Source organism: Hyposmocoma kahamanoa, unplaced genomic scaffold (assembly GCF_003589595.1).
Source record: "Hyposmocoma kahamanoa isolate Upper Pololo Valley unplaced genomic scaffold, ASM358959v1 92, whole genome shotgun sequence".
Taxonomy (NCBI): Eukaryota; Metazoa; Arthropoda; class Insecta; order Lepidoptera; family Cosmopterigidae; genus Hyposmocoma; species Hyposmocoma kahamanoa.
In genome coordinates this window covers 13694945-13709041 of record NW_020654748.1, presented here as the reverse complement: position 1 = coordinate 13709041, position 14097 = coordinate 13694945, and the positions used below count along the sequence as shown (strand labels likewise).

The 14097-nt window shown below is 36.3% G+C and overlaps 1 protein-coding gene across 1 annotated transcript; it reads right to left on the bottom strand.

Moving 5' to 3' along the window:
- Positions 1–396: 396 nt before the first annotated feature.
- LOC113236912 (cuticle protein 19-like) lies at positions 397–2594 on the bottom strand. The gene is made up of 4 exons (XM_026473131.1): positions 2563–2594; positions 2180–2428; positions 1788–1954; positions 397–566 (listed from the first exon to the last, which is right to left on the bottom strand). Exons 1-4 carry the CDS (start codon positions 2572–2574, stop codon positions 497–499), a joined length of 498 nt encoding a protein of 165 aa, XP_026328916.1. The 5' UTR covers positions 2575–2594; the 3' UTR covers positions 397–496.
- Positions 2595–14097: the final 11503 nt, after the last annotated feature.

Genomic DNA, 14097 nt, shown 5'->3' with positions numbered 1-14097 from the left:
TTTACAATTACGAATTACAAGTAATTTCGAAATACTAAATTGAATACCCAGAATACTTACCCCAGAAAAGGAATTTATAGAGCTTCTTATGAAAGAGTTCGTCTAGCAAAGTGCTGTCTACCTTACCTATTTTTGCCGCCGCACAATAATGTGAGCTTCAATGCGTTTCGGTTTTGAAGGGTAAAAGTGTTGGTGAAATACAGGTACATGGAACTTAACTGCGCAGAGGCAGTGCCTCTAAAATTTTTGCGATTTCTCTGAGTGGTACTGCAACTGTCTGACAGGTGTGTCGCTTACCACTAGGTGCACGACTTGGTATCATAACAAAAACTTATTCAGCATTTCAACGGAAGAACAAAGTAACCAATGTGAAATAAAATCAGTAAATAGTAGTTTTGTACTAATTTTAATGACTTTTTCATAAAGTTAAAAGTACAAGATCACAGAATAAATACGAGTAACATTTGTACAAGCTTAAGCGAAACAGTTAGAGATCTTAGTAGTGGTGGGACTGTGAGGAGTAGACATGATGGCTGGGACCAGAATTGTGAACCACAGCGTTGAAACTGAAACAATAAAAAATAAGTTCATATTAAAGAAATTATAAATCGAATACAAGAAACATTTTTCCTATCTTTTATCATTTTACTCTACAGTGGTTCAGTTGCGATTGCTAAATGATAAACGTACTGAATAATAATCTATCCTGACCATGGGACCGGTCCGAAATATTGGTTTAAAAACTATTAAATATTGGTTTTTGTTAAAACAAATCGCTGCTTTTCAAGAATAGTGGCTCGAAAAATAGGTCATATCAATCTTGTTACACATAATGTGCTAAGTTTTATAATGAAGAACAGAAAATAGCGAGCTTTTTATTGGTTAAACTAAACAAGTGACAATATGGACCGGACCGGGTTTTACGAATAGGCCATTATTCTAGAACGCCATCGAAATTTAATTTTTTTAAGTAAATTAACTTGCCTTTGAACTTTGCCTTAGAGCAAAGATAGGGTCTACGATCGAACGAACTTTTTGCTATGATTTTCTAACATAAATATTAACCAACTGCCCCAGTACTCTGCCTTTACGCCGTCGTCAAAACATTAATATGCTCAATCATCCAGCATATCAAAACTAGTTTACGAACAAGTTTGTTATTATAGCACCTGTATACCGGTATGTTGACAGAGAGGTTATAGGAGGTCATTACTCATATGCTACTGGAATATAGACCGGTTTGTCCACCATATGATTCCGTATGTTAACTCGATACTTCTATTACGTATTAAAGGCTTCCTGAGAAAGCAATGTCAAGTATTCGTAACTAGTGTAAGTTTGCATTGTAAGGGGAAAGTTGCAGTTCGTCTTGACATGTCGTATATATGTGATGTTTAGATTTACTATTTACTTATGTAATCTGCACTGCATTTTTTTGTAAATTAAGACGGTAGATAGACGAAAGCTAGTTTTAAATTTTGAAGTCCGTCACGTCGTTTTTATGATGAATCATATCAATTGTAATTATATTTAGAGGTGTTTTTCTACTACTCTAACATTCGATTATAGTTAATTCAGTTATAATAAAACAAGTTGCGGTATTGTATTCGAAATTGGATAGCGGACCGAAGTTGTGGGGAAATGCTTTAAAGTGTACGTTAGCTTTAACTTATATAAGTTATGTATTAGACATGTTAAAAATGATTTATGCTGATAGAAAGTAGAAGAGTTTGAGGTCTTTTTTATTCGCTGTACTATTTGAAAAAGAAATAAGGACTAATTCTTACCCATGGTGGTCGTCAGCAGTGTAGGTGACTTTCCTGAAAGAGCCATCAGGCTGCAGCAGGGAGTATTCTCCCTTCACGACATCGCCGTCACGGTGCTCGTGCTGGGACTTGTGGTCACCAGTGTGGGGGTCCTCTACGGAGTATGAGTATTGGTATTTGGGATGAGCCTGTGAATAAAAAAATATTTGTTTGATATTTGTCGCACAAGATCCAAGCCAAGATGCAAAAGGAAAAGGCCCATTATCGATCTAGTAAGAGTGTAGTTTATGAGTTTAAATTAATTTGTTTTTGAATTTTTGAATTTTGAATTTTTAACTTCTAGAGAACATGGATGGTAGAGACAGTTTTTTAAAGATTTAATTTTATTTAATCAAATATTTTAATGGACGTACATAGTAGTCATGGCCTTCATTATGGCCGCTGGAGTAACCACCATAGTGGCCAGCCGAGGCGTAGGAAACAGGCGCAGCATGAGCGTAGGCGACGGGGGCAGCATGGGCGATGGCAGCGGTGTGTAACAGTGGTGCAGAATGGGAGTAGGTGTCGTGGTGGACCACATTGTGCTGCGAGGATATCCCGTATCCGCTATGGCCAATGATGCCGGCCTGGGCTACGGCCGCCACTGCTCCAAGAGCTAGGATCTGCACCAATGAAATTTAATTAGAAATTCCGTAACTTCAATAAACTTTATTCTTATTCATGGTGAAATGTTCCAAATTTTTTAACTCGTAGAAATAAACATCTCACTTCACTCCGCACATCTTTTGGAACTTACTTTAGCGAACATTTTTTGTGGATAGTAATGCGTGACTGACACACATTTGATAACCACCAGTGGGTTTTATAAGAATTGGCGTCTCTGGTCCGGTGGGGCAGGCGTACCGCGGCGCGTCCCCGCACTCGCAAGGTCATCGCGCTTTGTCTTCTACATTCTCGCATTACACACTAAGCTAATGATTGTTACTTAAAAAAATATGCTGTGAACCGAGATACCTCGTTATACTAGGTCAATGCAGCCCAAGATAAGATGTTATTATTGTATTCAAACATGTACTCTGATCGCGCTGTGATTGTCAAGCCGTGTGAGTTTTCCCGCTGCATGGTAAAAATTGCAAGCGTAGTATACTTTCTGTCAATATGCTTACTTATAACAAAGTTATTTTATTAGGTATTGAAACTCGACTCACCTGAAAACTCATGCCATTTCTGACAAATTTTTAAAATTTATTTTAGTGTAAGTGTATACGTTGGAGTGCGCTGAATTATACGTATGTGATTTGGTGTTTATTAATTTATTTTTCACCTCACTAGCTCGGAAAGGTTTTCATTCTCATTAGAAATCTGCGCCCAAAAGCGTTTTTTCCACATTAGCGTGGAAAAGGTTTTTGAAATTCGAACTTGACGATGGACTGTGGTGCACCCAACTTTATCGTTCGATGAAAAAGAAAACATGACATGTTCAACTACACGATTTGTCGTACATTACTTGTTTATGTAATATAAATCCGTTGGTATATTTTACCATGGAGACATTCAAGTTTATGTTTGTGCCTGCTACTTTGAAATCGATGGTGTTGAAAAAGTACATCGAAATTACATAGCACTCATAAAGTAAATCAGTGTATAGATTGCGAAGTAAGAGCCCCGGGCAGTTATACCGTTTTTCAATAATATTTGTACAGTCGCTACGGAATTCGTCTTGAAAGTTTTTTCCACTAGATTATAAAATTTCTTGTACAAGATGCATTTTGGCATTTTGACATTGACATTGATTTGGCAACGAAGTAAAATCTGAAAGCTCCACCCAGGACATGCAGGCCAAACAAACCAACGTATGTAATAAGTTGAAGGTTTCTTTTAATTTGGGCTTTATGTATTGTTTTGGTCTTGAACGTTTTAGATTGTATTTTAATCGTGTCGTTTTTACTATGTATGATTGTTGTGGATTTTTTGTGTGTTCTTGATTATTGCGGCTATGGCAGAATATTAGTGAGGGCTATGAACTCTATAGCCATCTGTAGCTGAGTCATAGGCGCTTTCTACATGTTTGTTTTATATTGATTGATGATTAATTAATGAATTGGTTTCCTACCATGATATTTATTTTTATGAAATTACTCCACCAGTTTGTTATGATTGTGTGTAAAAGTGTATTAATATAACATTTGTTTTATTATTAATTTCCATTGTCTTCTTGCTGCTTCTAACAGCCTCCGTGGCCGAGCGGTTACTATGCTTGCTGCCGGCAGAGGTCCCTGGTTCGATTTCTGGGCCGGGAGAAATGTTTGTACGGCCTACATTTATTTCTCTTTTGAGGTTTGAGGTTTGAGGTTGTGTGTCCATAGCAGCCGCGATACAGTATTTCCCTAGCCATGAGTGTGTACATTATTATTTTTCAATAAAGTAATTTTGATTATTTTTATTTTAATATAAAAAAAAGATATAAAAAAGTAATAACCTGAAGGGCCTTTTTGGACTTGCTGGATTAAAATGGTAAAACATGTGGATTGTGAAATTCGTCCCATGCATTATTAACCTATATGTGTACTCACAATATTTGACACGATCTGTTTTGGAGCGGCTGCTCGTTAGTGTCAATATCTTCAGTTCATCTCAGAATAAGACAATGCGTGTTTTTTGTTTGCAACAGCATAAGTGAGCTTTTCCTTACCCTCATTTTAATCATGTAAGTTACTTGGCTCCTTAAATTGAATTCAGTTTGTCCGATTATGCCCTGTCTCAGTAGCACTAGAACTCCTTGTGAAAGAATTCGTTCAGGGTAGTAACTGCTACCTTACCTATTTCTGCCGCCAAGTAGTAATGTGAGCATTACTGCATTTCAGTTCTGAAAGGTAAGGCTGCTGATGAAATTCCAGGCCTTTTCAACATATGTGTCAATGATCCTCAGATCTTTGTGATTTTAAGCTCTTAGTGACACTGCAACTGTCATAAATGTATCCTTTGCCATCAAGCGCACGTTTCGTTCGTCCCTTCACTTAGTATCATCAGAAAAAAAATCCGAGGGTGTCAACTAAAACTTTTGTAGGCGACTCTACATTAACATAGTCGGCAATGCTTAAGCGCAACTGTGTAGTCTTGTTACAGATAATCTGATCAAACGTCCGTCCAACGGTGACTGGTCATTGTATTTCCAAATATTGTGATTCAATGCCTCGAACGATTTAGCCCTTCGATTGTATCTACGTACATATCGAACAAATTTATTAAGTAACGCCTTTCCACTTAAATTATTCTAAATACGGTTTATACAAACATACTGTGCCTTTGAGTTTGGTTCTGTTTATGGGTGTTTTGAAATTTTGCGGACTGTTCTAAGGTTTTCCGGCAAAGAGTTACTACTTTCACAAAAAGATAATTGTATTATTTATACAATCGATTGATTTCATTTGTTTATTGTCTTGGGTCTGGGTGTTTATGGTACTGTCGTCGTCGTCGAAGGTACAAAATCTTCACATAATAAACATAGGCCACCCTTACGGTTTGTAGACAGGCGAGGGAAGCACTCCCAACGCTCAATGCCAGTCTATCTCGAATATTAATTAAACTTAACAGGCAAGAGCTTCGCACTCTAACTGCCACCCTAACGGGTCATGGTCCGTACAATAAACACCTTTTCAATTTAGGTATCACAGACTGCCCTCTATGCAGAGCGTGCATGGAGGGGGAGGAAACGGCTGCGCACATCCTGCTTCAGTGCTCCGGCGTGGCCAACTACAGGGCGAAGTACCTTGGAGTGCCAAGGTCGCTCCCCGAAGTCTTCAGCAAACCAAGGAGACTGCTGAGATTCCTGGAGGAGCTTGGGTGGCACGAGTAGGACCCTGCACCCACCACACGCAAAATAGGCGCCTTGTCGTCGAGTTGCGGATACCAGCCCGTGGCACTCAGTACCAAGTACCGGCGTCGTTGTTTCCGATTTCCATAACACAAGTGCTTTAATTTTGGGATCAGTGCACGTATGTGATGTTGTTTAATATAATATAGTCAATTATTTGGTCAAGTATGAGTTGTCCATAAAAATGGTCACACTAAAATATATCAGTAAATTGATAAACATTGAAACCACAGACTATTGTGTTTTATTATAATACGTGAAATTTGGAGATTATATGGTACCTTTTTTTGTTCAATGTTCGAGTCTAATCAGATCGAAGGAATTTTTCTTAGTGTTCGATCTTTGTATTAATAATAATTATAACAACTAGTGGAGTAATTTCACAAAAATAGTTGAATATCGTGGCAGTAAAATATCGTGATATTTATATTTCAAGCTTAGATATATAGCAAGATAAACTTAATATTTCAAGCCACATTTTTCCTACGAAAATAAGGCACCCTATGACAAAAAAATTGTATTAGTGAATTTTTGTCGAAGTATGACGTTATTTTTTTTGCTGTTCGTTACCTGTAGGTACTCAATGAAGTTAAAAATCTCGATTGCGAAATAACAATTTAACGAGTGTTTTTCACATATCTGTGTTAAATCTGTGCATCGAATTACGTGTGCAAACTAATTCGAGTGCGTAAGAGTTTTCTAGAGAATAGAATTTTGTTCTATTTGATCACGACGCATAACGTAAAGGTACTTAGTCATTTGCAATTTAATTCTGAGCCAGTAGTTTTTTGGCATTTGTTGTAAAATTATTATTTTTCACTGTATCATCAGCCCATTTGAAGGCGTTGTGAAGAGTTCGTCCAGTGAAGTACTGCCACCTTACCTATTTCTGCCACCAAGTAGTAATGTGAATATTACTACCTTCCGGTTTCGAAGGGTAAGGGTGCTGGTGAAATTACAGGCATATGGGACTTGTCAACTTATGTCTCCGGGTGACGGGCGTAGTGGCAGTGCCCCTTAGATCTTTGCGAGCTTTGAATGGCAATGCATGCATGCAATGCATGTGCTGTTAACACGTGTATGACAGGTGTGTAGTTATCATCAGGTGCACGACTTGTTCGTCCCGTCACTTGATAACCTATATATAAAAAAAAAGAAATGTATTGTGCGTGGCCTCCTAAAAGAGCCACAAACCAATATACTATGAATTATAACTATGTTAATCATCGTCATCAATCCATTTATACGTCCCACTGCTGGGGACGGGTCTCATATCAGATGAGGGTTTCAGGCTACAGGATTTTAGTAGTAGTAAAGTGGGTTGGGGATTTTACACATTTTACCGTTGTGAGCCTTCTTAATCTTATAAAGACTAAAAAAAATATTAAAAAATAATTGTGCACTTGTCCTCCATCTCACCTAATGGAAAATAACGATAAGGTCGACTATTATGGACTATTATGATGGAGCATGCACATCTAAATAATTAATTTTATTCAAATATTCCTCATCGTAATACAAAACAAATATTAATAACATTAAAATGTGACTACCTGTTCATTCTTTTATTACAAAATTGTTTAAAATTAATTACGGGCGTTTTATTATCGGATAATAATGCATTTCTAATTAAAATTAAAATGGTTCTATCTAACCATACAAAAATTTAGATAATAGATTTAACCTCCGTGCAAATATGCAGTTGCGTGAAATTTCAATTCGCGTCAAATTACGCGTCTTTTAAACCCTGAGAAAATCAAACAACTGTTGTACAATTGTAATAAAGTAATAGATAATAATAATAATAGGTAATGATTTTAAGGAGTAAGTAGTTTTAAATGTAATATGGTATATTGTTGAGTGTGTATAACTTTTATTGTTCAGCAAATTGTATATATTTTTGAACAATTTGCAGTGCAGCATGAGTGGTAATTTTAGCATTTTAACGCCTATTATACTACCCGATTTTTAAGGCGACCCTCTAACTTATGGAGAAGTAGTAAGAGTTAGGGAGTTAAGATCCCTAAGTTGGGCGACTTAGGTACACCTGATCTGCAGCGCCCTGCAATTAGGGCAGTATAAGGTAAAGTAAGTACCTTTAGGACTATAGCTGGGAAAAACTGTTTAATTTTTTAAACGTTAAAACGTTGTTCTTTTTTTATAAAAGCGTGCTTTTCACTTACACGCTTTATAATTTGAAGCTTACAAAATCATTCAGAAAAGCGTTTAAGCGCATAGACTATTATGTTTAAAAAAAGCTGGTAACGTTGTGATGATAGCGAAAAGCAAGAGTAGACTACTAAAGTTTTTAAGATAAGTTTCTTTGTATAACACTTTTATTTAATAATTTTTTTCACATTTACGAATAATTTGTGTAAAGAACATAGATGGCGGGATTTGAAATATAAGCAAATTATAAAAAATCAAATTGTTGAGTGTTGAACTGATCAACGCTTACGCTTAAATTTAAAAGCGTTCTTATATGCTTATTTTAAAAAGCAGACTTTTTAAGCGCTTTTCGTTTAAACACCCACTTCTACTTAGGACAGTGAGGGAGCACAGTCGAAGCGTATCCTTTCGTCTCTCTAGTTCGCGCAGCCATTTGGTTTTGCTAACGCAGTGTCGTGTAGTAAAGAAAAATAAGTTTTATTGTGCATAATAGACATGTCCAAAGATATATATATGGAAAAGATCACAAATACTATATTAATATTGATGTTTTACTTGAAATTTACAAAAATTTCGATGTTTACTTTCAAAGTAATGTAATAAACGACTTATTGATTAAGGGCCACGCCCACCCTTGACGCGAGACCCTAATATGTGGGTAGTGTAAGAAGCGTTATAGACACAATGTAGTTGGAGACTCGTAACTTGGCTTAGTAAACGCGCGCGCATTTACCACGTATTGTGATATTAGGGAGAGCTCGGAATTGCACATGTAGTTAAAAACCACAAATACAACCACGAATTCTTCTGTCAATGTACAAACACCATTACATTTACAATTATGAGGAATTGCTAATATCTCTATCCGCAATGGTTGGGTGCAGAAAACTTTGTACTCGTACTTGACACGATACAGTAATTACCATAAATTTGATATAGTATAGGGTATGTAGGCAATCATACTGTAGAGTATCATAGCTTAAAATACTTGAAATCCTGGACTAGATTAAACTTAGCTTTTGATTAATGGAAACCACATCTTAAATTTGTATAAATAGTTTAATAAATCATTTACAATGTCAGTTCTTATAACATCTTAACAACTTGAAGATGAAACTATATTTTCTGATCTAAATCGCTTATATATTTGTTTTTTCTAACAAACCAACATTTAGGGCGCTTTACAGGTCCCATCGTCACGGCTAATAGTCAACCGTGACCGTGGAACCATTTATAATAATTATTTTCATTTCCAAGAACTCTTGAAATACCCTAACAATTTATTTATTCAGTAATGATGATGGTACGGCTCGGGATGAATGGGGGAAGCAGAGTTGTGCACCACCGCATTGAAGCTGGAAAAGAAGATAGTTCATTATCAAGGCATTTTATCTACTTAATCAGTTCTGTGATACAATTACTGATGACTCCAAGGTATTTGAAGTCATTAAGAGATAGACATAACAAATTACATTATGCTGTTTGTGTATTTTGATCTCAGTACACGTGGTACAGGTCTATGAGTATAAGAGATAAGAAGCGGTCAACCTGCTTCGCCTTGGTTTGACCTATGGTCAAACCAGGTTATGGTCAATTTAGAACTCTTCGATATTTTAACCGAATCGTTCGATTGGGTATCGTTCTCGAATCGAAGGGCGCTTTCCGAGCTATTCAGAACATTCCGAGTTAAACGTTCCATTCGGATTCGGATACAATATCGTTATCCAACAGCGTTTACGGAGTTAGTCGGTGAAATAGACTATAAGAAAAATTAAAATCCCATTATATGCATTTTTAAGATTTTATAGGCCTAATATAAAGCAATGCATTAGTTTTGCATTAAAATAAATTAATAAAATCGAACAAAAACAGACTTCATATAAAGTAATAAGATATTTCCATATTACATTCTTGCTTTGTAAACAATGGGACGTTCGGTAACTTTCATTCGATAACTGTGTTGTGAGTAACGTTTGTAGCCTTTGCCGGTCGAGAAGTTCGAGTAATCGTATGGGTGTTACGTCATTTCGGTTTGGTTTCGAACATAGATATAATTGGTTTCTAATACGATAGTTTGATGTTCGATTCGGGTGTTGTGAATAAAAATGAAAAATGGGTCGACAACTGAGTTATCGTAAGGTTCTGAATCGAAACCCAGTTCAGTTCTTGTGCCTACTTCTAGGCTCTGATCTTCTAAAATATCTATTACGTCCCATTACATTATAACATAAAAAATATATCATATGGGTAAGTAAGTGCTTATAAGTAAATGACACTTTGGTTGGGTCGTTTTTATAGTAAAAGTCATCGACCTAGGTAACGGGCATATTTTGAATTTAAGAAATTTTTGGGCACCAATTTTGAATTTTGAATGCCGAACTAATAAATTCTAATTTATATTAAGTATTGATTAAAGGACTATCCACACACATAAGGGCCGTGCACGTGACGTGGACCCCGGCGTGTTAGTTTGTATGAACTGCGGGCCCGTCCGTCGGCCTGGAGACGGAAATGTGTGAACTCGTTCATACAAAATACACGTAACAATATTTTTTAAGCCCCTGACGGAGCACGGCCCGTCCACGGCTCGGGCACGTCCCGAATATGTGTGGATAGACCTTTAATTTGCAACAAAATCTACTTATTGTTATATAATTTTTAAATTATTAATAGATTATTTACGAAATAATCTATATTAAAAAAATACACGACCAATAGTATCCGCTTCACTCAATAGAACAATATTGTTTATTGTGTCTAAGCTTGGTCTAAACAGTTATTGAGTCTTAATGACTGTAAGAGTCCTTGTGATCGAAATCGCCCTGCGGAGTCTTGGTTTGTGTGATTGATATTTAGCTATTTATCTTTGCTAAATGAACTTATGACTCATAATGCCTTTATTTTTATACAAAATACTCGTGTACATAGAGGTACTTGATAATTTATTAAAATGTAATGTATGTGTTTTGAGTAACAAAAACTAAGTTGTTCGTGATCGTGTTGTCTTTATACAGTTTAAATTTTATAAGTCACATTTTTGTTGGTATGTCTCTTAGTCATAAATGACGACTTTTTCAAAGGATTTTTGTTTGTATAATTGTAGCTAACGGCAAAGACGCTACAAATATTTTTGGATTATTTGTATTTAATACATAATCTTTTAATATTATCATTCAAATATAAATTTTAACGTATTTATTTATGACACTGTCAAATAAACTATGTTAATGTCACGTTACTAGACCACCAGGATATTTTTTATTTTTATGACATTACTCCACTACTTTGTTATAATTATATCTTTACAGCCATCAGCAGCTGACTGTTGCTTATGGCTGAGTGAAGATATAGATTTCTCACAGATGGCGCTATGACAAAAAGTCGATAAAAAAACTAAAAAAGCAAAGATCTGCAACAAGCATATAGAAAAATTTGTAAGGCCCGCTAGTACGTCCCGTGGCTTAGTTGGCATAGCGTCTGTAATAATTATAAACTGTAATTGCCTGGACGTGTACGAGTCATCGTTACGCGTACGTAACGATGACTCGTACACGTCCAATGTTGTAACGAGTCATCGTTAGTCGGTGTAGATAAAGCTGCAACACTGAACCAACAACTGAAATTCACACTTTTCTAAGAGTGATAAATCAATATACTTTATTCACAAATAATAAGAGCGTATATGAAATAGAAAATTAATTATCATCAACTCTTTATATGTCCCACTGATGAGCACATGCCTTTTCTAAAGAGACACACATTTTTCAATGGTTGAACCTTTTTCGATATTCAGCTTTCATCAAGACGTTTTCACCGTTAACAAGAGGTATTGCTATATACATATTTACATAATATTAACTTTACTTATAATTCGAAGTAATACGCAATGCGACCGTTTTCCTATTGGGCTACTACCGCTCGCTGCAATTACTTTATTTATTGCATTAACAATTAGTTTTTAATTAGTTTCATTCACAATCGAAAATCAACTCGATTTGTTAATTATTAAAGTCCTTTACCCGTTGTGGTCGTCAGCGGTGTATTCAACTTTGCGCACGGAGCCGTCACAGCCAGCGCCCTGCGCTCCCTTTCCATACTTTGTTTTTGGTGACCCAGTGACCCAGATTTTTAAATTGTGTTGTCTGCCTTAGAGGAGTACCGCCTAGATCTATGGAAGTTTGTTATCATGGCGAAAAGGACTTGCCAACCGACTTTAGGTATTCACTGATTGCTGCTCAGGATGCACCAGACGTACAGGAAAGGAAACCATCCCGTACTAAACTTAACTTTAATATAGTGTTTTACGTGTATTATAAACAACTTCTAAAAGAAGCTAGATAAATGAAAGATTTCAGCACTAAATAGCTACTTGTGCTGAATGAAAAACATGAATTGGTTAGTATCCCTTTTGGGTAATTGGGGTTTCCCACGTGATGGCGAATGCCGATTACGAGAATGACGCGGTCAAGCTATAAAGCGTGCGCTAATGACGACAGCATGTAGACAAATTTGTTGAAAGCTGGAATGCGCGAATGGTTAATCCTACGATGGATAATTTGATTCACGCAAGTTTTAATAGAGATGCCAATAGTTTGGAATGCTTTCCTTTCATTTACATAGGAAGGGAAGTTGATAATTTGTAACATTTTTATTTCAATCAATCGACCACAACTTTTGAACTATCGCGATTTTAGACTTTAGCGTTTTCATATCTTCACGCAACTGAATATTCATGAAAATAAGCCATCGCGCAATACAGCTTTCGCGCAATCGTCATCGCACTGTCGTCGCTCGAGTAATCGGCATTCGCAATCACATGGGAAACCGGGGTAACTGTGAACTTCACTTGTGCTAATAAATAAATATTACCATACTCACTTTGGTAAACATTTTCCTCAATCAATGTTGATGCTTGATTGATACCAATACCAGTCAGCCGTTGGTTTTTATATTAAACAGCTAAAGAAAGAACTAGAGGGGCCGAGTACGCGGATCTCGTTGTGACAATGATTATAGTGTAAGGTCAAATCAAAAACGGATTATAGAATTGCAATTATATGTGTCATGGTATCGATGACTTAAAATTGTTTGCAATGATTCATACTTTACGAGTAGATTGGTACTTATACTACGCTTTGTAGTAAAATATTTTAATCTTTCTTATTTCTCTATCTTTTAATTCATTAGTAGCAGTAGAGCTCCTTGTGAAAGAGTTCGTCCAGGGAAGTACTGCCACCTTACCTATATCTGCCGCCAAGCAGTAATGTCAGCATTACTGTGTTCTGGTTTCGAAGGGTAAGGGTGCTGGTGAAATTACAGGCACATAGGACTTGTCAATTTATGTCTCAGGGTGACGGCCGCAGTGGTAGCCTCTGATCTTGGCAATTTCAAGCTCTGAGTGGCACTGCAACTGTTATGGACAGGCGTGTAGCTTACTATCAGGCGTACAACTTGTTCGTTCTGTCACTTGATATTATAAAAAAATTAAAAAATCTTGTATTAACGTTTCCGAAGTTTTCTCACAATTCAATTTCGCAGAAATCGGGCTTTCACAGTGTGAGCTAATGCATAGTCGAATACGTGGGAGGCTAATAAGGCCAGATGCGCAAAATGATAACTTTTAGAAGAGAGGTTTAAGTATTATATGTACGAAATAAAGAGAGTTAACAAATTTCACAAAATCACAATTCCTTTCCTGTAGTTAGTATTATATTTTTGACACGTGACTTTATTTTATGAACGGTAGTCGTACCGTTCATATAGTAAAGCCGCTACTTTCGAGAACGAGGACGACCTCGTAATAATTAATTATAATTAATAAACGATTTATTTAAAATACTTTGTTTGTTTTTATTTTTGTTTGTTTGTTTATATTTTTTATGAACAATGAAACGGATGGCTGACAAAGAAATTGTTTGTTTATTTGTCGTCTTCATATTTGAAATGAATTAGTTTAACTTGGGTAATAAAATATTTTTTCCGATGTAAATTTCTTTTTTGTTTGTATATTTTGTGGTCACGACTAACTCAATTTAAATCTGAAAAAACAATTTCAATTCCTATGTGTAACAATTGTGGAAACCTAATAACTTGATAAGTTTGTTTAACTTAAAATATTCAAGTGGAGACTTTTATACCTGTGCTGTGCTGTGCTGTGCTAAGTTTATGTTACGTCACGTCACGTCACGTCACGTCTCGTCTCGTCTCGTCTCGTCTCGTCTGGAATCGTCTCGTCTCGTCCCGTCTCGTCTCGTCTCGTCTCGTCTCGTCTCGTCTCGTCTCGTCTCG